General features: G+C 39.6%; 2 protein-coding genes across 3 annotated transcripts; one reads left to right on the top strand and one right to left on the bottom strand.

Annotated features, from left to right (window-relative positions):
• Positions 1-282: 282 nt before the first annotated feature.
• On the bottom strand, positions 283-4850 carry nkapd1 (NKAP domain containing 1). Its single transcript, XM_040008685.1, has 6 exons — positions 4729-4850; positions 4391-4467; positions 3743-3831; positions 3472-3612; positions 3294-3347; positions 283-1254 (listed from the first exon to the last, which is right to left on the bottom strand). Exons 2-6 carry the CDS (start codon positions 4457-4459, stop codon positions 801-803), a joined length of 807 nt encoding a protein of 268 aa, XP_039864619.1. The 5' UTR covers positions 4460-4467; positions 4729-4850; the 3' UTR covers positions 283-800.
• A 5607-nt stretch (positions 4851-10457) lies between these two features.
• dixdc1a (DIX domain containing 1a) lies at positions 10458-22044 on the top strand. Of its 2 annotated transcripts, none has more exons than XM_040009125.1 (16): positions 10458-10778; positions 10892-11070; positions 14656-14813; positions 14911-15056; positions 18208-18297; positions 18550-18603; positions 18704-18754; positions 19019-19123; positions 19245-19298; positions 19395-19484; positions 20132-20209; positions 20325-20486; positions 20619-20685; positions 20874-20982; positions 21160-21268; positions 21527-22044. In XM_040009125.1, the coding sequence occupies exons 2-16, from the start codon at positions 11048-11050 to the stop codon at positions 21608-21610; spliced, it is 1380 nt and encodes a 459-aa protein (XP_039865059.1). In that variant the 5' UTR covers positions 10458-10778; positions 10892-11047; the 3' UTR covers positions 21611-22044. The 2 variants fall into 2 exon arrangements, with proteins under 2 accessions (XP_039865059.1, XP_039865058.1); XM_040009124.1 differs by having other exon boundaries at positions 10460-10778; positions 19392-19484.
• Positions 22045-22202: the final 158 nt, after the last annotated feature.

The raw sequence follows: 22202 nt of genomic DNA, 5'->3' as shown, positions 1-22202 counted from the left end.
TGACCCCTTCACAATGTCATTCACACAGATACAGTTTTTGCTGTAACTAATAAGAAAAGAATGTGAACATTTCCAGAAAAGTTAGACAGGAAGACAAATACCCTCACGCTTTTCTGCCCAGATCTATAAACCTTTAGGCTTGTACTGTCAGAACCATGTCAGCTTTTAAGTGGATAGGCAGTACTTGTTAGTTTAAATGGATTAAAGGTTTTAGAGAAATCCGGGGATGATCATTTCTTGTTCTTTTAAAAACAGATAATACACCATTTTAAACACTAAATATAATTTTAAAAAATGCAAAATAGATGTTTATTTTATGACAACACGCTTTATACAAAGAGTGAAAATTGCAAAACATGAAAAAAATAAAATACATATTCCATCGGAATTAATTATTCAAATCGCATTTCCTTATAAATAAAATGAAAACACTGGTCATCTGAGGACAGAAGGTCACTATGTGAGGCAGACAGTCAGAGGTGAGTCGATCAATCAATGTGCCTGCAGCTCACAAGATACCTATTGAGACAGATGGTTGCTACCCTATCATCCTTCTTCATGCTCCCTGCTGTCTGTACTGCTGTACGGTGTGCTTCGAATCTCTGCAGAGGTGATGAGCTTCTGCCACGCAGGACGCCCACGGAGAGACCCGTAACCACAGGTTTGTTGATGTTAAACAAAGTGCAATTTAGAAGATGCCTGCAGTGAAAAGCCCTCAGCAGAGTTAGGAACAACAAAGGAATCTGTAGCAGTTTCAGTGGCCGTTACCTGAACTGTGCATCAGTTTTTAGCAGCGCACCTCAGTCGGCAGAGCTGTCCGAGCTCTCCTCACCCATTGCTTTCCAGTTTTTCCTCTTCTTCTTTTTTGAGTTTGGCCCTGAGTCGGAGTCTTTGTGCGAATCGTGCTTTCGCTTTTTGCGACTGTGTGACAGCCTCTCCCTTTTTATCTCATCATTACTGTCCTCTGTGCTGATGTCCACGTCTTTTCCTCTGGCTTTTGAAGCTTTCTTGTTTTTATGTCGACTTTTAGTCCTTTTTCTCTTCTGCTTGTCTTTTGTAGCACCGCTGTCATCGCTGCTGTAGTCACTGCTCGAACTGTCCACTTTCTTACGCTTTCCGTCCTCACCTTTCTTCTTTTTTTTCTTCTTCTTCCGTGAGGATTTTTTGGACCGTTTTGATAAGCATGCCTCTGTGTCAGACTTGGACTTTTTCATTTTGTGATGGCTCATCTTCTTTTTGGCACTGTTTTCTTCACTAAAGTAAAACAAAGTCAGAAGAATAAATATAAAGACACCACTAGTATGAATAGAAGTATGATCTAATGGCTTAAAGGGGAAATATACTGGTTTTTGATGTGGAGATCAGTCAAGCAAAGAGAACCATCTCTTCTGTGGCTTACTATAAAGAAGCTCTCTGTAAAGTCTTAGAAACATAATGTTTACGATGTAATCCTAGAGTTTATTTCAGCTTTGACTTGAAGACCTCTTCGTTTTTAAAAGAAAGTATGAGCGGTAGAGATTCATTAACAAGGAAGCTCGTTAATAACCAGAATGTTAACATCATGGAGGTGTGAATGTTTGAGGCTGTGTGAAGATTAAAATACTGTGTGTTCATCATCCATTAAATCTGGATAATAACCCATTATTACTAGAGTGACTATTTGCACGCAGGTGAGAACAGTTACACAGCAGCTATTTACACTGGGCCCCCTCACTCAGCTATATCAACATGGGTGTAAATTATAGGGATTTGTATAATTTTCAAATTCTCAACTTTTTAAAAATACTTTATCTGACTATTTCTTGCACATTTCCCCTCATTTTTTTTTTACCAGTAATACTCCTACAAATATCAGCAAAACCGTGAGCTCTTTGCAAACCACTATTAAACAACAAAATTAGAAGACCAAGTGTTTAAAAAGTGCTTGATGCCAGTGTACAAATATTAGCAACATACTTCACCAAACTAAAGTGGTCAGACAGTTCAGGGTAAAATCTTTACAAACACAAATGAAATGAAGCTTGCATATCATAAATCTAGCACAGCTATGGTCACAGTATTTCTGCCTGAAATATCCAGCTTTGTTAAATGACTAGATGGAATATTTTATCCCAAAAGCAATAATGCTGGGATGCTAATACCATCTGACCAGGTGCATAAAGTATTTTACAGTAATACATGAAATCTTTGTTTGTGAGCTCCTCTTACACAATCAGGAGCAATCAAAATTTGCACAGTTACAGCTCAGGTCCTCGAAGGCTATTATCTGTTTCAGAGGTATGCCATCATAATGGCCTAGCAACTGCTTAAAAACAGACAAAATGACTCATTTGTAGTGTTTATGCACCTGTAACACCACATAAAAACATTTTAATTTCATGACAACAACATGTAATTTATATGCACAAATTTTCTTTAAGAATGACACATTATCATCATCTAAAAATCACACACCAAACAATATTGTAGCATAGGAAAGTGCTGGAATCAAAGTCACAACCTGATTTTAACACTATTTACAACTCATAATTACAATTATTTTGACAAATGTTGAGGTAATTAATAAAATCTAAATAGTTAATGAACTACCTAATGCAGGGGTGGGCAATTCCAGGCCTCGAGGGCCGGTGTCCTGCAGGCTTTAGATCTCACCCTGGGTCAACACACCTGAATCACATGATTCGTTCGTTACCAGGCCTCTGGAGAACTTCAGGACATGTTGAGGAGCTAATTTAGCCATTTAAATCAGCTGTGTTGGTTCAAGGACACATCTAAAACCTGCAGGGACACCGGTGTTCTGAGAAACCATTCTACTCTGACAAAACGTCCTACCTGTATTATAATTTGACGGTGAGTTGCGACTAAACCTAAGCCTACCCCTAACCATAAGAAGTATTCCGGATGGGTGAGAGAAAAAGAAGTTAATTCGGCGTTGGTTTTGTGCGCATGCGCAGAAACATTGGGTAGGATGTTTTTCCAGGTAGGATGGATTCCCAGAACACCGGCCCACGAGGCCTGGAGTTGCCCACCCCTGATCTAATGGGTGTACCCTTTTTTCAGTGCAGGGGGCAAGTCTCATAATGGAGTCTCTTCTTACTTCTGCTACTTTGTTAACAATGAAATTATGTAACAGACTTCAGCCTGGTATCAGTTGGTCTTGCATTACTACAAGGTTCAGGGTTGAGAGGTTAACTCCATGGAAATGTGGTAAATTGCATGAGTGCCCTTTTAAAGTCTGAATATCTATTTGAATATATAATAACCCATTTGGTATGTATGAAATTTCTGCTTACCCATCACTTTCAAACTCCTCGGGATAAAGCTCCTTGAACCCACTATGTCCCCATCTGTGATGGAAATATATGAAATCACATATATTAGTTCATCTGATGTAGCACTCCAGCATTTCCATTACACACTGGAAGCACATGACCACTGCCACTTCATTATGTTTTGTTTTTTGTATAGTACCTGTCAGGATCATTGGACTCAAATTCATACAGTTTTCGAGTCCAGTATCGAGCCTCTCTGTCATCATGTTCTGAGGCACGCTCTCTGCTTCGGTTAAAGTCTCTACGTTGATCTGACACTCGGTCGCAGTGCATATGTCCTCTGAAATACAACCATTATCCTTAAATCATCAAGTCAATGTATAATCAAAATGACAGCTGCATTACAAAGATTCAAAAGTGCTGTGATTTCATTTGTGTTTAGGTAGATCAAATTAAATTGAGGTATTTACCTCACAAACTCTGCATCTGAAAAATCTTTTCGTTGGGATGTTTGGATCTCCCAGTCTCGCATTTTCCACATTTCAATTTCCTCCTGGATCTGCACAACAACATGCACACAAAGACAACACAGAGATGCATTAGTGTACACATGATACAAATATTTACAAATGTTATCCTTCCTGTGCGTGGGTAGAGAAGAAATCCTGCCAATCAGTGGGCTAACCTACCTACTTCAACATAGTTGGTTTGTTTTGGTATTTTATACCTGCTGTATAAGAGTTTAATCTGAGCAAGCAGAGACTGGGCTTGATGTATCGCTCTCGTACAAGCTTTGTAATTTTGTTCCTAGACAGGTTAAAGATAGACTATAGCTGCAGTGTACAGTCAGTTATTTTGTCTGACCTCATACAGACTGTGACAGCGTCTATACACAACTGACTACAATTGAATAAAATACATAAAATTATAATATTTCCTGCTAAATTGTTGTGGAAAGGAAGCCTAAAGGACCAAACAGAAGCAATGCATTCATTTAAACAAATCATCAACTCAGCTCAACTTTAAGCTTTAAGTAATCAATCAATAGATTAGTGCACATAAAAAAAAAAAAAAACCTCCACCTTCATCTTACAAACACTTGTTGAGTCTAAACGCACCTTGTTGTGGGCATCCGTGTGTCGGATTACATTCCTCAGCAGCGTTTTTCCCAGCGGCTGCTTTGACATGATGACACCTGACATAAGAAACATGTAAGTGATGGGCAGTAGAAACCGAAAGCAAGAGAAGGGCTACCAATAATCAGAATAACTGTTATCCCTCGAACACTCAATATCCCCTATTAGCTTAGCTCGTTGCTAATAGCATAAGAATAATGTTTAAACAGCAAAACATGTTCTAAAGTCCACTCCCCTCGGCTTCGCTTAACTGTATACAAGTGTCGGCATTACTACACGTTTACTGTGATTTATTTTTTTAAATTATGTCCAAACTGTACCTTTCAAAACAGAGCACCATTCAAGAAGAAGAAAATACAGCGTCTACTAGCGCTTCCGCTCTACCAAGTTACGTAATGGCGTCGCGCAATCTACGTCATTGCACTTTGAGGAACTCAACCGTGATTGGTCCAAGTGTTTGTCAGTCATCTCAGCAGCTGCTGCTAAACGGTGAGAACTGCAACTTATTAACGGCAAAATTAATTAAAGTAAGAATTATTTTCTTTATAAAACGTTATTTTTTGTACTGAGTACTTTCAATACCTAAAATATTTTCATGTCATATCTGTGATTTTTTGCGTTGCACTGTCTTTGTGGCTCTAGAAAAAGCATATGACTGGGTGCCAAGAAAGGAACAGTGGTACAGTAGTAGGGAAGTACGTGAGCATGTTGCAGGTCATTTCTGAGGACAGCAAGACTGTAGAAGTGACAGATGGGTTCAGGTTAGTGTGGGATTACATCAGGGACTGCCTCTGAGCTCCTTGCTTGTCATTTTGATAGACAGGTAGACAGATGAGGTCAGGCAGGAATCTCTGTGGACTGTGATGCTCACAGATGACATTGTAATCTGTGGTGAGCGTATGGAGCAGGTGGAAAACAGCCTGAAAAGGTGGAGGTATGCACCGAAGAGAATAAGAGTGGATTTCAGTAGAAGCGAGACAGAATAGTTGCAGGTGTAACGGTGAACTTGGAAGGAGCAAAGGTGGATGAGTTTAAATACCTGGGGTCAGGCATCCAAAGCAACAGACAGTGCATCCCTATCTTCAAGAGAAGTAAAAAAGAGAGTGCAACGAGGATGGACTGGCTGGAGACGGGTGTCAGGGTGATTTGTGACAGAAGGATAGCAGCCAGAGTGAAGATTTACAAGATCGTAGAGAGACCTGCTGTGTTGTATGGTTTGGAGACAATAGAACAGACAAAAAGACAGGAAGAAGTGGGAGAGCTGAAGATTTTAAGATTTTTGTTGGTAGTGACAATGATGCACAGGATTAGAAATGAGTAAATCAGAGGGACAGCTCATATTGAGCACTTTGGAGTTTTAGAAGCAAGGCTGAGACAGTTTGGACATGTGCAGAGGAGTGATAGTGGCTATATTGGACAAAGGAAGTTGAAGATGGGGCTGCCAGGCACATGGAGGAGAGAATTCATGGATGTAGTGATAGAGGACATGCAGAGGGTTGGTGTGACAGAAGAGGATGCTAGGGATAAAGATGAGATAGAGGTAGCCCTCGTGACCCCTGAAGGGAGCAGCTGAAAGATGTAGTGATTCCATCATTGTTACCATCCACTGTTCCTGCAGAACTTACCACTTATTCTTTGTTGTGCAGACAACAAAACAAAGCAACAAGAATATGTGACAAAGCAGAATGTATAGGTTATATCTGCTGGTTTAACTTTCAAAAGCCAGTTCACCTGTTTAGGTCATTGTAATCGCAATTACAATTGCAATGATTAATTTTATGTTAAGGATGGCTATATCTTATTTTTTAGAAAATGTGAACATATATAGCCAGGCTACTAATGTTTTGTACTGACCTATATCTGACCAAAAAAATAAACAAATAAATAAATGAATAAAAATAGCTACACTCTGCATAACCCAGTTTTCACTGAAGACTTCATAGCCCCAAGTTGTACATTTGGCTCTTGGGATCTTCCTAAAGTCTCTGTACCAATACAAGGCCTGCACAACTTTCAAACAAGATGGATCACTTTCTGCAAATAAATTAGCCTTATGTCTAATTTAAATGCTGCCACAGTTGTGCAAGCCAGTACTCCAAAGGCACATTCAGTTAGTAGATGTTATCTGCTTGGTTGGATGTATTAAGCTGCTCTCATTGCATAGTGGGTATAGTAAATTTTGGGAATCAAAGTGTATTTCTTGCATATTCATTAGACCTAATTATGGTGTTTGTAAGATATGGCGCAGAAAAATCAAACTACTATAAAGGCCATAAAGGTGATAGAAAGTAAATTCTATCATCATTATGACACATTGTTCATAAAAGGTAGAATTGTGTTGTGTGAATTTGTGCACTATATCTGACAAACTCTGAAATGCACATGAACCAGGTACATTTTTACATGAATGAGCACTTTGCACTTTAATACCACTTTGACAAAAAAAAGGTCTCCTGTTCAAACCTAAAAGCAGGGCTTTTAGACTTTGTTCAAGTCAAACCAGATTTGAAACAATTGTGTCAGAATAATTTAATATCCAACCTCTGATGCTCTGAAAGGTGAAAAAAGGTGCTGAAAACTAGTCTACATTTACCAGTGAGTCACAAACTCTTACAAATGTACAAGTATCAGTTTCGAATACTTGTGCAAAATGAATATGCAAAATGTTTCTTTAGATACAGTGCTGAACTGGTACTTTTTATTCCACTACACTGATCAAAAACTGTACATATTAGTGTTTCTCATCTACAAATTAAACATCTGTGGTTTCTGGACAGCTTTTCTGTCACTGCTTTAATTAAACTGAGGTCATGCTTTTCAGTCGTCTTTGGTATGATATGGGCAACATCTGCTGCCTATATGAATACATTTTATAGAAATGTTTGATTTATAGATCTGTGTTCATCTGATGTCTCAAAACCAAGTGTTTGGTGTTTACTTTAGATTTCGAAGTTGCACTTGACTGAATGCAACACAAATTAAAAACTACTCGAAGGTTAAACCCTTCCAAACTTTTCCTTTTTACAAGGATAACAACTTTTACGGGTCCAGCCTTGGCTGAGTACAGATTTTGAATGCTTGGTGTATATTCTTTAAATAATTATTTATTTAAAGAGCAAATCATTTTTCACATTGGTTTCAGTTATGTAGTCAATATGTACACAAGTGGTTTAATCTAAAAGATGCTGGCTTTGTTTTCACTCTCCAATGTTATCTCCCAAACAAAAATACTTCCTTCTAAATTGACTACAAAAATGCATCAACATCCTAGGGGGAAACTCTTATCAGCTTCATGGTTATCTGTTTGAAGGTCACTGAAATGAAGGGGGGAAAACATAGATAACTTTTGTTTAAGGTATGTTAGTAATTTGATATGAAAACCCATAGTGACCATGCAAGCACGCTCTATTTTATTTAGCAACTCATTTGATTTACAAATAGGCTGACTGCATGCTGTCTCTGTGGCAAACTGGCTTTCTTCTCATTGCCTGGATCCCCAGTGGTGGAATGACTTTGGCACCACACTTTGAACAGCAAAGTCATTGTTTATATATCATCCGTACATGAATCCAACAGTGCCTGATAAAAACACTTCCCTCAGTCACGTCTTGCTCTGCCAAATCATCATTGTCTGCCTTTAGGGCACCTGAGTTTGTCCTTGTTTTTTCAATATTGCGGAAAAAATATTCAAAGTAATGCCGAGAAAAAAAGGAATCAGCTCATGATGGAATACAAACAACCTTATAAGGCTGTTTCAAGAAAAAGGTTTCCATGAAGTTATTGAAGTCGCCAAACTAATCAGTGCACTTTCTGCATAATATTGGAGCCTCTTAGTGTTATTATTATTATTTGTAAACAATTCCATTTTTTCATCCTTGTTGACAAAGCTACTTTTGAATTTAGTTATTTAAGCCTGTGGATAGATGGGTGTGGGTGGATTTTCAGTCTGTTTTTCATTTACCTGGTAGGAAGTCTTCCTGCTTGCAAAATCAAGGTAGAGGACAGTCAAATAATGCATCTTAAATAACTGAAAGACCCAAACAGTGCTCACCAGAATTTTATTCATCTGTTTGTCTGTCTTACAACAAATACTGTTGTTAGACAGACGAACAGATGTCAGCCTACGACTGATTTGAATGAAATCCCACAGGATCCAGCCGTTAGGTGTTTTTGCTGACTCTTGATTTTAAATGCACTGAGATGTCTCATTTAGTCCACATATTGCTGCTGTGAAGGAAACCGTGCGCAGATTCAAAATTACAGCCACTGATTAGCCCATAAGTGGACGCTGACCTTCCTTCTGACCTGTAGCACGAAGCTCATTTGATGCTTGATTGTGTAGCTTTGGCCGATTAGGTGAGGTTCAGATGACTTATTATGAGCGTCATTACGATAGAATTTGATTTGCAGGGCTTGGTGGTCATGTTTGAGCTGTGAGGATGTGTAAACAGTGTTCATGGTTCGTGGAAGGGTAAAATCTTGAAAGAGTCAAGGACTGTTCAATAATGTATATTGGAGTTATTTTTGAAGACATAGGGTTGAGTTGAAAAATACATTTTCTTTTGAGAGGGCTTATAAGAAAATATTAACCTCCCCACCCCATCAGTATTTAATAAGAACAAATACATAATTTGACCTTTTGTGACCTCCATAAAGTGGTTTCTCATAAGCTTCTGACACCTTATCTGCTCATTCCTTGCATGCAGATGCTTTTAGGAACGGAGAGTGTAACAAACCTTAGTTTGTATGAGCATCACATTCTTCTAAAAGGTGACCTATTGTGCATTTCCTTACTTTCTGTTATATACCGTGGATTGATTACGTTTCCAAAATGCCAAATAATGAGCCTTAAAGTAAGAGGGCTGCCCTAAAGCCCAGTATCAGATAAATAGGGATTATTCTGAACTCTAAATTGTGCAAAGCTACTCTAGTAGAACAAAAATATGGAGCTGGAAAATGAGCAAAATAGGTCTTCTTTCAAAAGCTACTAAAGTATTAAAAGGTTGTTTTTTTTTTCAAATATACACTAGAAAAAGATAACCGCACATGGCAGTCGTAATAAAGGGATACACGGAATGTGGGACTAATAACACTTTATATTTTTGAAATTACAAAAATATATTTTGTGTGTGATTCAAACATTTTCACTTATTGTAGGTATCCCAACAAATTTAAATATTTTTCTCATTTTGATTTAGCACAAATAGCTGTCGGCATGACAGCTTGCTTTTGCCTCTGCTGTTTCTCTGCATAAATCTAATGCGGCATTTGTATGGTGGGTTACATACATATTCATGGCTCTACAGTAAAGTAGCTCATTGAAGCATGCATCGATGGTGCTCATAGGGAATTTAAGACGCTGTCATTTTGTTATGGGCAGAACTGCAAGCTGCCACGTTGAGACCTACTTCACGTTTTTTGGTTGCTTTTTTTTCCTTCCTGCTGATGACACTGCCAACACTTCTAACAACTTAATGACAGCGTAATCTGCCAAAAACGCCTTTCAAAGGAATACTTAACACTGGCTGTACATGTCAAAGAAATTCTTTTGTTTCTGCTGCCTGGTGTTCAAATTACGAAGCTGACACTTTTTAAAAATTTGAGTTTAATCTGATGCCTCTGATGTTGTAGCGCATTAGCATCGAAATGCTTTTCAGTACATACAAGACACAGAAGTGAGAAGAGCTGGTTTTCCAGGCTGATGTGTCCACTCTATAAATACCATTTTCTCCTTAAGTACCTCCCTATTTCCTCTGACTCTGTAAATATATAATTACCCTCTGGTAATGGCTTGGCCTGTATGGTATGTTGTTATACAAGCCTGTGGTTTTATCAACAAACAAAAGTCTGCTAATTTTCCTGTTTTTAAAAATCAGAATGTCATTTCTCATTTTAGCTGCAGGTATATGCAGTACATGGAGAGAAAAGGAGAAGGAGAACAACTCCCACCTCTTCCTCCTTCTGAAAGGAGAGAGCTGTAGGGAAAGCAGGGAGGAGGAATAAGGGAGAGGGGGAGGGTGAACACACCCAGACAGAGCCATGTCTGACATCCTCTCTCTCACCGAACGAAGGAAGGAGTGATACAAAGCCAGTTCGGCCAAGCAGAAGAAAAAAGAGGGGAAGGAGAGGGAGGGAGGGAGGGGACAGGAGAATGAATGCAAAAAGGGTGAAAAAGATGCACAAGAGCTGCATCAGTTCTTGTCCGTAAGGAACAAAAAACATTGTGTTCGTGAATGGGAGCTGGTGAGCTCCACCACAAGGCGAGTGCAATGAGAAACCAGGCAGATTTCAGTCACTGGTGCTGCTGAGCTCCAATCCTCTCTCTGTCTGTCTCTCCCTATCTCTCCCTGCCAGCAACGACTGAGCCTTGGTATGATTTAGGGGAAGGGTTTGGGGGCTTTTGATTAGGATTTTGAGCTTTATGTTTTAGGAATATGCTGTTGGAGAGGATTTAAACGTGCTGTTATTTCTGATTGAACACAGTGTGCGACGTGGAGACTCCTCTGCTTGCGGCTTTCAGGGCTGTTCCCCTCCCTGCTGCCTCTGGCTGTGTTTGGGCTATGGTCCTGACTGAGACGCAGGGCATCACCCAGATGTGGGGCGCGGACTGTATGGGAGGTTAAGCCTGTAAACACCAGCATGGGAGCCAAACAGATGAAATGGTAAGTGCTATTTTAATATGAACAGTACGGCAATTCAGGCTACTGCTATTGTTGACAATGCAGGGATGCATCAGTGGCAGATATATATATATATATATATATATGTATATGTAAGTCTACAATCACAACACTATAAAACAGATTTATCACTTCATCCGCATGTGAATCTCAGTCTTAGTCATGGAATTGCGTTTCATCCGAACAGCTTGATCTTGAAAGCCAAGCTGTGCAGGTTATTGTTCGGTGTTTACAGTGCAGTAGGTGTGGGTGTGTCCCTGTGTGTGTCTGTGTGAGCCGAGCTGCTATTGCCTAGCAACCTCTCTCTAACAGCTATTTCTGTGTATGCCGTGCCAGATATAAGTTTAAATTGATTAGACTGATTTACATTATTCTTTACTTTAATCTGATAACTTTATCTTCTTTTTCACTTTGCACCATGTTTACAATGACCTGCTTTATTTAACTGGTCCTTTAAGGTCAGTGCTGAACACATCAGTCAAAAAGATTGATGATGACACAAACTGTCACTGATATGTTATAAAAGATGAATAAGCTGCACTTTACTGTTGTAGAAAAATGAGGTGAAAGTAGTTTGGATTATTTAATACACTGTCATCTATAATTTAGTAGTTCCCAAAACGGGGGTTTGGACTTGACCGCTGAACCACAGCATTTGAGGGTTTTTTTTAAAAGTGGTGAACGTGAAAAAAAGAAAGAAGATACAACAGCTTTTTTTCATCTGATAATTTTTGTGAAAGGTTTGGTTTTACAAGTTTTCTTTCTTTTAAAAAACTCAAAGAAACATATAGAGAAAATCTTTCTTTGATGGATCGACTAAGTACTTGCACTGTCTAAAATCTATTAAAATGCTATCAACTAAATCTACTAATCTACGAAAGCTAATATGACAAGCAACAGTCGGATAAATACTGAGAAATAATAAGTTTTAGCAGTTTGTAGCAGTTATGAATACAAAGTAGCCAAAAAAAGTATAAATACTAAAGCAAAGTATCTAAAAATTGGAGTAAATGGAGGCCCACTCAGGCCACCACCACTGATCAAATTATGTTAATCTATTGCACAGAAGCTCATCTTTTGCAAATCCCAATGCTTAATCTTTGCTAAACCCATATGTTCCAAATCTATCGGATTGTACGTGTTCTCTTGTAGCGAGAGATCAGCAAAGAGCATTTACAATAAATGTGTTATTGAACTACTCTTAGAGACAATGATAGAGGGTATCCCGATAGTGTTATTATCTGCAGTGACTAGATTAGTAGGAGGTGCTTCTTTGATCCCTTTTTGAAAAACACTTAAGGATAATTACAGCAGCTTCTGATAAGAGGCTTAGTTCATGTTTTTATGTGACCTACAGTAGTGCAGAGACTCTTTCCGGGAAGTTGGAAAGACAAAACTAATCATAAGTTTCTCAGTATGGTTTGATATATAAAAAGAATAACACATTAAACCACGTTTAACCATTTTAGCATCCCAGTGGTGCTCTATTGAATTGAGATCCAACATTCCTCTAACCAATATATTTCCACCAGTCTGAACCATTTATACAAAGCGGGTTGGATCCATGCTTTCATGTTATTTATACCAAAGAGACCCTACCCATCTGAATGTCGGATGGGTAAGGAGAAATCTAGCAGAAGCAGAAATCGAGACTCATCAGACCATAAAACATTTTTTCAATCTTCTGTTGTCTAATTTTGGTAACCCTATGCAAAAAGCAGCCTCAGATTCCTGTTCTAACCTGAAAGAAGTGGCATTTAGTGTGGTGTTCTGCTTCAAGGTTTCACAAGTTGAGCATTCAAAGATGCTCTTCTGCATACTTTGGTTGTAACAGGAGTTACTGTTGCTTTCCTATCAGCTAAATTTCTGTGCTCGTTCTATGTAAGTGCTTCTTATCTAACATTCTCACACATTTATACTCAGATGGATGCACTGTAGACCAATTTGGGGTTAGGACCTTGCCCAAGGATATTTGGCCTGCAGACTGGAGCATTAGTAGGCGACCTGCTCTACCTCCTGAGCTACAGACACCCCTATCAGCTTGAAACAGTCTGTCCATTCTCCTCTGACCTCTGGCAGAGGAGATGTCCAACAGGGCATTTTTGCCCAGAGAACTGCTGCTCACCTGATATTTGCACTTTTTTGGACCATTCTCTATAAACCCTAGAGATGTGTGGGAAAATCCCAGTTGATTGTCAGTTTCTGAGACAGTCAGACCAGCACATTTGGCACTAACAAACCACTTAAATCACTTAAATCATCTTTTTTTCTCACCTTCCTAATGCTCCTTATACAAGGCATGACCTTGTATACATGCCTAATTTACTGAGCTGCTGCCATGTGGTTGGTTGATTATACATTTATATTATCAAGCAGCTGAACATGTATACCTAATAAAGCAGCTGTGGAGTGTATGCCCTTATACATTTGGATTGTAACAACTCTGCTATTCACTGATTTCCGATCGAGCACCATCATCAAGACAAAATTTACATGTCTGGTGCATTTGTTCATGACTCTTTACCTGCAAGACATTTCTCTCAGCCCCATCATATGCAAATATTAGCATGCTAACTTGCATGCTATAATGGTGAAATGCTTCACTAAGTCTGCTTAACATTAGATTCTTTGAGGTGTGTTTCTGATTCGATCAGTGGCTGATAAGCAGACGTTAACTATGATTAATCAAAGGAATATGTCCTTTAATCCTCAGAGAGTACTTTGCTGTGCTATTAGCTAGTGCTAACTATTACATAAGAAGAAAATCTTACCACCATACATATGAAGCAAATTCAGCAGGACATTCTTTGCTTTCTTTCCTTCATTCTCAGCTAGTTAGCCTGGGGAGCAGGGTGATGAGTAGTGATGCTTTTCTATGGCATGCTTGCACAGCGTTTAGATCTGTTCATGCAGTCGCAGGCTTGTCTTCACATGCAGACTCAGAGGGAAAAACACAGGGAAACTACCCTGTTAGGGACTGTGCATAATGCTATAGGTCACAGGTCATAGTAGCTGTATCCAATGTCCACAAACACAGGAGAGTGAAGATGACAGCTGGTCTGAACCTCAGGCTGCTGGAGATGCTCTCAAAAAACACTATATTCATGAAACTGCAAGGAAACAAGCTGTTCAGAAACCTTGCCAGCACTATGTTATGAAATTATGGCCGAAGGGGGAGCAAAATATGTAAAGAATTTCCTGTTAGAAAATGACAGTCTTGCAGGCATTCCTGCTCCTGCTGTGTATTTTTTGAATGAGTTGAAAATCTGTTCATTCAGTCTTTTCTTCTTTTTTTCCCCCTTTTCTAATAGTTCTGTTATCTACAAAATAATCTGTGAACTGCAGACAATGCTGTTTGAAATATCATGCATCATATTGGCATTATGAGTTCAAAAATGGATTTAGTTAAAATATCTATCCCAAATGGGATTAATTTACATTATTGTGCTCCTCTGGGAATTTTTAAAATTTCAAATCGCCATTTTATGTAGTTAGGTTTATTTATTGCTGCTCATTTGGCAGCATACAAGCACATTCATTCCTGCCTGTGCCCACCATCTGTTTCAGTCTCAGCTCAGCCAGCCCAGCTCACTCCCCCAAAGAGGAGTATGTTATCACCCAGCTCACTGACACCCCTAAAGAAGAAACAGTCCATGATCACCCTGAGAACCAGGGGGAACCTCAGGATGACAAATCTGAGCTGACAGAGAAGAAATCTGTCACAGGTTGGTTGGCTGCACATCAACTCTTGTAGAGCCAGATATGATGCAGTGAAAAAAAAGGTGCCTTGCCTCATTTCCCCTGTCCCTCTGCCACTTTTAGAGGAGGTGGCTCTCTGTGGATTGTGTCCTTCCCTGGGGCACGATGGGCAGGAGGAAGAGAAGTCCTGGGAGGAGCAGCTGGATGCACACCAGGAGCAGCTGGAAAAGGAGATGCAAGAAGCGAGAAGGATGGTGTTCCGGTTACAGGTAATGCACTTCAAAACAAACTGCTGCTCTGGGCCAAGGGATATAAGCGACAGGGTCGCTGCCCTATTTGCAACAAATCCACAGAGTAAGGAGCAAGTAGTAAAAAAATAGATTCTGAGAAAGAAGGATGAAAGTTTGGTCAGGGCATGTAAACGTTTTCAGCTCAGTTTTTATCAGCAGGTAAACCCACCATACCTCTGTTTGCTGACTTTATTGTTTCTCTGTTTCACTGAAACATTTTTAAAAGGAGGCTATTTATTATCTGTCCTTACAATAAAATCAGGGCACTGGGTTGTTAAATTAGAGCCATAGTGAAAAACAAAAATCACCATGTAGTTGGTCCTAATGCAACTAAACTGTTTGAAGAAACCTTAAAAATTGTTAGCATCCAGTGCTAGCGTAAAGTTTTTAAAACTGTTTGCATGTCTACAGCTGCTTTCTTTGTAATCTTGTCTTATCAGATGCTCACAAGTAGTTAGATAATTAACTGACAAGCAGCTCCATGGTTACGTGATGCCTGTTCTGTTTTTATTTTATGACAAACTGAGCAGAAAAAAGACTGGGAGTTGATTTAGAGCTTTTCACTGGAACTCTCAATGTGGGGTCCAAAAGATTAGCTAATAAAAGTGAAGGAGTCCATCATTAGGTTGTAAAACGTGCAAAAACCAAATAAAACTATCAAAGAGATGACTAAATTCTAGCAGTGGCCAAACCAACAATCTGGTACATTCTTAAAAAAAAGAAGAAGGGATGCACATGGACTGCAGCACCAAACACTGAAGCTGCGGCTGAAGGTGGAGAATCTAATCTAATCTGAAAAGAAAACACTGTCATTTTCTGCAGCACATCAACATTATTTACTCACTAGATCCCCACAGATTCCTACTAAAGTATCGATGACAAAGGACTGCTAAAGAAAGGTCGTCATATCAACGTTTTATAATCTGCTTACACTCTGTTCATGAGGGAGTTCACATTGTAAACCAAGTGCATGTAATGAAGATTGTATAACTGAAATCTCATCAGAGGATTGGAAATAAATACATGCCTCAGTTTAGTTAATTATAGACATGTATTCTGGCATATTTAGTTAATTTGCAATTATACAGCACTTTCCAAGTTAAATTGCTAAATAAAATTGTACCAGAGTGTCACTAGCAGTCAGTAAGATTACAAGATTTTGGGAAGACTTAGACTGACGTGTGAGAAGAGAATTTCAAAAGAAATGACAAGATCCAAATGCTACATGCTAAAAATGGAAATATATTTTTAAATGAAGTAATTAAAAAGAAACCCAAACAGATAGACCAGATGTAACACACTAAGCATGATAAAGCCATCCACTAGAAAGAATAACATGTGTTTTGACAGACAAAGATGAAAAAATTTCTCACCTGATTTATACTTTGAGTCCATTCTGTTACTTCCGTTTATCCAATCGGGGTTGTGGAAGGGTCGGAGCCTATCCCAGTAGTCACAGGGTGAATAGCAGAGTGCACTGTGGATAAGTCACTGATCTATTATAATTTATATGAAATGATTAAAATTATGTTGCATGAAAAAATGTGAAAGGGGGCGCTTTTATAAGAAAATCATAAAATGAGACTTGTTAGGCTTATAATACATATAAAACATAAACTCACTTGCCACTTTATTAGGCATTAATACCTGGTAGTACTGGTTTTTAGATTCAGAACTGTCTTAATTCTTCATGGCACACATTCAACAAGGTACTGGAAACATTCCTCAGAGATTTTGGTCCATATTGATGTGATACCATAACACAGTTGCTGCAGATTTGTCAATTGCACATACACAATTTAAATCTGGTCCACCGCATCACAAAGGTGCTTTATTGGAGTGAGATTTGGTGACTGTGGAGGTCATCTGAGTACAGTGAATACACTGTTATGTTCAAGAAACCAGTTTGAGATGATTTGAGCTCTGTGACGAGGCGCGTTATACAGCTGGGTGCAGCCATCACAAATATCCCTCACACCAATACACCACCATCAGGCTGAACTGTTGATACAAGGTAATATAGACCAATGCTTTCATGTTGTTTATGCCAAATTGTGAGCCTACCGTCTGACATTGAGATCTTCTATTGTCTAATGTTGGTGCTTCTGTGAATGATGAATTGATCTGCTTCAAGGTTCAACACACTGAGCATTTATAAATGCTCTTCTGCATACTTTTGTTGTAATACTAGCCTGACAGGCAACAACAACCATGTCACTTTCAAAGTCAATAAAAGGACCTTTCTCTTCCAATTCTGATGCTTGATTTGAATTTCAGAAGGTTGTGAAAAGCATTGAGTCTTTGCCATGTTACAACATACCTTCCATGAGCAAGATCCTTACAGTATAATGGGTCTTATTCAGACATCAATACATTCAATTCAATTCAATTTCATTTATATAGCGCCAAATCACAACAGCAGTCGCCTCAAGGAGCGTTACATTGTAAGATAAAGACCCTACAATAATACAAAGAAAACAGAGAAAACCCAGCATGAGATAACCCCCTATAAGCAAGCCCTTTGGCAACAGTGGAAAGCAAAAACTCCTTTTCAACTGGAAGAAACCTCTGTCAAAATCAGGCTCAGGGAGGGGCAGACTGCCGCAAGCGTTTGGGGGTGAGGTAAGGGAAACAGAACAAAGACACGTGTGGAAGAGAGCCACAGATTATTAGGATAATTAAGAATAAAAATATGAAAGACAAAGCTAATCCTACAAAATTTGCTAATCTTTGCCAGCTTCATTGATTTGTGCAAATAAATAAGTTTGGCACATGGTATTTAATTGGTATGTTTGGGGTCATTTATAGTATTCAGCTACAAATATCGGTGCAGCGGCAGCACGTCCACATACCGTTCATAAATTAAAAATAGATGTTTTGGTGACTTTTACAGTAATAGCCTTTATGTTTTCACTTTTAGAGTCTCTATATTACATTACAGTCTGTACCGTATATTTACACAGACTTGTCAGTGTAATTTCAATTTAATTTGGTTCAGTTCACTGACTTTATTAGCTGCAGTGCAAAAACGGAGGCATTTACAACCACAGAAACCTGGTTTCTCTATCATGCGTCGCAACTATCATTGCTTGCAAGTTTTCTTCAGATCTGTATGTGTTTTGGTTTTTAGGCTCTGCTGCTCCATGGCTCCCTCCCTGAGGAAGACCAGGATGGATCCGTGAGCTTTGGAGATAACCGGGCTAACACTGAGCAGCAGCTGGTACAGTGCCCTCTCTCTGCTAACTTGAGAAAACAAACAACACTTGCTCGCCACCGAGCTTGAAGTGTCCGTGTCAGCCCTTCTGTTCTGATGATGTTTGTAGCCATTACTCGTCTCACGAGTGGCCACTATAGAGCACAAATGAATCTCTCTGATCTGCCAGCGCACTGTCATGGAGGCCCAATGCCTCCTCATACGTTCTGACATTTTTCCATTCTCTAATTACCCTGCTCGTACCCTCTCCCTTTGAAGGTTCTCATCCGCAGTCGTCTGGACCAAAGCATGGAGGAAGCCCTTGATCTCAAGGTACAGTAAGTAAATGTAATTAGGTTTAACATAGATGAGCTGTCTTAGGGGCAGAGTCCTTTTCTCTAATGTTTTTGTTGTTCCTTTGTGTGGCTCTTAGAGGGAACTTCTGAGGCACAAACAGGAGACACGTCACATTCAGGCCATCAAGGTAAACCTCTTACTCTAGTTTTGGGCTTTATCTGTGAAGTAAAATGGATTAAAGGATTATATTTAACCTTTTTGACTATTGCGCCCTCCCAAACTGATGATTCTGTAAGTTTTATCACATACATTATACATTTATCATTTCTTTACAAAGATCAAAAAAAGTTTAGAGCTGGGTGGATCCTGTCGATGAGGCAGGTGGATGCAGTTCATCAGTATTCAGGTCTTTTCTGGACAATTCTTTGATCTCCCTCCTGCTTCTCATTAGGATGCTCTGCAGCAGCGCTTGGCAGTGCAGGAGGATGCTGTGCTGCAGCTAAAGCAGGAACTACTGAGGTGCAACATGGCCAAAGATCAGCTGGAGGGGGAAAATGTGAGACAAGTGATGATTTCCCTTTGACACGATGAAATATTCGACCTCTTTGACTCGTGGCTGCAGGTTTAAGTGAGAGAACTATAGCACTCATATATCACCTTGATATAACTGTTTGCAGGCAGAGCTCAAACGCAAGCTGAGTGAAAGGAACAAATTACTTAGCGAATATGAGGTATTGTCTTTTATTATATACACGTCAGTGCGTTCTTTTAGCCATAGAGATGCAAATAAAGCCTCGTGCCATCCATCTCTCTTGTCACAATAGCAGCAGCTCGGGAGGAAGGACAGAATACTGCAGCAGCAGCAGCAAAAGCTTGATGAAGCTCAGCACAAGGCACATGAAGTCAGCCTGGGACGGGTATGCAGCATGACAGGTTTCACATATACGTGCTAAATAACATATGTTTGAATGCAGGACTCATATATAACACCAACGTTTGTTTGTTTTTTTATCGCGCATCGGTCTGTGATTACATTGTACTTGCCGCAAGATAGCCCATATATTTCTTCTTACGAGAAACATTACTCAATAAGACCAAAAACTATAAATATATTAAGGCAGCATGATGCTTGAAGAAAACATTACATTTCCCACTACACCTCAGCGGTGTGGTCTTTATAAATTGTTACTCAGATCAGAGTAAATGGTGCATTTGTTGGAGACTATTTTCAGTGGCAGATTAATACATATTTCTTGCACCGGTGAGTATCCCTTGCAGCAGGATGCTGTATGTGAAATCGACTCAAAATAGACTCCTGTGCACGGTGTTCATCGTGATAGGAAAAAAACATGTCACCCACTACGTTGTGATGTTTTTTTTATAGTTTTTGGACAAAAGTGAAGCTCTTATTTAGATAAATAAGCTTTCTGGCTGTTTTTTTTAGCTACACAGGCCCAGTGTTTGCTCTTTGTATTGCAGTTTCGGAGCACATTTTGTAAATATTATCACACTTTTCATTCAGAACACTTTTCACCTTGGTCTATACTGTCTCTGTCTCTGATAGGCGTTCAGGAGCGAGGGCAGCGGGTACAGTAACTCAGTGGCTTCGACATCTCCTCCAGTGTTCCAGCACAGCGCACCAGTATGCACTCTTTAATTCTCTCATTAACCAATAATGTCTGTAAATGTCCATAGTTCAAAATGATTTCGAATTTTTTTCCAATTCTTTTTAAGTATCAGAGGACTGTTTTTCACAGGGTGAAGAGCTGCAGGTCGTCAGGGAAGCACTTCGCAGTTTGAGGGACAGTTTTTCCGGCCATGACCCCCAACATCACACCCTGGACACTCTGGAGCAGGGCGTGGCCACTCTCATGGACAGACTGCACTCTCTGGACACCCAGCGCAGACAGGACAGAGGGGTACACACTCTCGCTCTCACAACTCAAAGAGGAAATTTTAAAATGTAGTAGCTCGTCTGTCACTTGCCAAATGATGACTCAGCAACTGATAACATCCGACTGTTTGCTATGAGTAATTGGTTCTTCTTCTAGGAGGAATTCAAATCGCCAGGACGCAGAGCCAACTCGACAGACCGTGACTCCTGGCCGCCGAGCTCGAGTGAGACAAACAAAATGCTCGTTTTTGTTTAGGATTTGTCATCCCCCGCAACATCTCTACTGGCTGTTAAATCAAATTGTGCCATTCAATTACACTGCGCTGCAAAGAGAGGGCATGACTGAGTGTGAGGCTAGAACCCTTTCAGACTTTGGTTGTGGAAAAACAATGTTTGCTGGGTTTTTTTCCAGAAATGGCGCACTCACACAGCAGCCCAGGACTGGATACTGCCGTCTCCACTAAAGTGCTCTACTTCACAGATCGCTCGCTCACTCCATTTCTGATTAACATCCCAAAAAGGTGAGTATATAAACACTTTATGGTGGCTTGATACGGTGCTGTGTGTTGCTTCACTGGAGCATTCTTTATTTTTTAAGCAAATTGTTAGTTGGGTTTCGGTTGACCATAGCCGCATATGGATGCCTGGGCTGGTTTATCCAAAGCATAACGTCTGTGTGGATATATGTGTGCTTCCAGGCTGGGAGAGGTGACACTGCGAGACTTCAAGGCAGCTGTAGACAGACAAGGCAGTTTCAGATACCACTTCAAGGCCCTTGACCCAGAGTTTGGCACAGTGAAAGAGGAGGTAGGCGTGGGAGTAAAATTACAGCCCCTATTTCTCTTCACATTGGGCTTCAGCTGGCAAATATAAAACGGCAGTTATAGAGTAAGATATGCTAATAATAGCTGTGCCTACTGTGCACTTCAAAACACCATGGGGAGACTTATTTCCATCCCAAAGAATTGGATAACCTCAAGTATTCATTTTTACTTTCTATCCAAACCTTTTATAGTATAGATATGGGTCTCTCAGATATGTAAACACTGGATGCTGGCTTTTCAGGTGTTTCAGGATGGAGCCGTTGTCCCTGGCTGGGAGGGGAAGATTGTTGCGTGGGTTGAGGAGGATCACGGAGAGCGGAGATAGAGCCAAAAAACTAGAGATCGTCACTACAAACCTCAGCTGTTCCCACTGGACCAGGAAGCTACTGAAAATACTTCTGATGCCATAAGAAAGAATAGTGTTACGACACAAAACTGGGACCAATGGAGCTAACACCATTAAGGTACAAAACCATGTTTTAAAAGTGAATGTTTCATATGAAGAATCTAAACATTTGGATACAATTTTTTTTCATTTACGGACCGCATGTCGCACATTGTTTGCAGCTCATAAATAAGTTTGTGGGACTACCACGTAATGGTCAGTAAAGTCATACTTGAATAATAAAATAATGTTAGCTTTATATGAAAAAACAAGCTACGCTGTGCTTTAAAAAGCTGTAATCAGTGCATAGTATGCAAACCTCAAAAAAAAAAAAAAGAAAGAAGTGTTTACTGACATTTTCCACGTGTTCCAGATTGCCAAACACTGATGTTGTTGTTCTGCATCAATTTTGATGTTTTAATAAACATAAATTATTGCATGGTTCGTTTTGTTGTCAATTATTCCCCCCTGCATACGGTAATGACACCAGCTCGTAGCCATTAAACACCTCCACTCACGCGCCCACACATTA

This window comes from Simochromis diagramma, unplaced genomic scaffold (assembly GCF_900408965.1).
Source record: "Simochromis diagramma unplaced genomic scaffold, fSimDia1.1 OVJJ01000344.1, whole genome shotgun sequence".
Classification (NCBI taxonomy): domain Eukaryota; kingdom Metazoa; phylum Chordata; class Actinopteri; order Cichliformes; family Cichlidae; genus Simochromis; species Simochromis diagramma.
Note: the sequence above shows the minus strand (reverse complement) of the source record. Positions and strands in the feature narration are given on the sequence as shown.

Excerpts from the sequence above, each read along its gene's own strand:
- dixdc1a (XM_040009124.1), top strand. The coding sequence starts at position 11,048 with ATGGGAGCCAAACAGATGAAATG. Across the intron at positions 15,057-18,207 it reads GGATGGTGTTCCGGTTACAG|GCTCTGCTGCTCCATGGCTC; the intron begins GTAATGCACTTC and ends TTTGGTTTTTAG. Across the intron at positions 20,686-20,873 it reads CTCCTGGCCGCCGAGCTCGA|AAATGGCGCACTCACACAGC; the intron begins GTGAGACAAACA and ends GTTTTTTTCCAG.
- nkapd1 (XM_040008685.1), bottom strand. The coding sequence starts at position 4,459 with ATGTCAAAGCAGCCGCTGGGAAAAACGCTGCTGAGGAATGTAATCCGA. Across the intron at positions 3,613-3,742 it reads TCAGATGCAGAGTTTGTGAG|AGGACATATGCACTGCGACC; the intron begins GTAAATACCTCA and ends GTTGTATTTCAG. Across the intron at positions 3,348-3,471 it reads GAGTCCAATGATCCTGACAG|ATGGGGACATAGTGGGTTCA; the intron begins GTACTATACAAA and ends TTTCCATCACAG.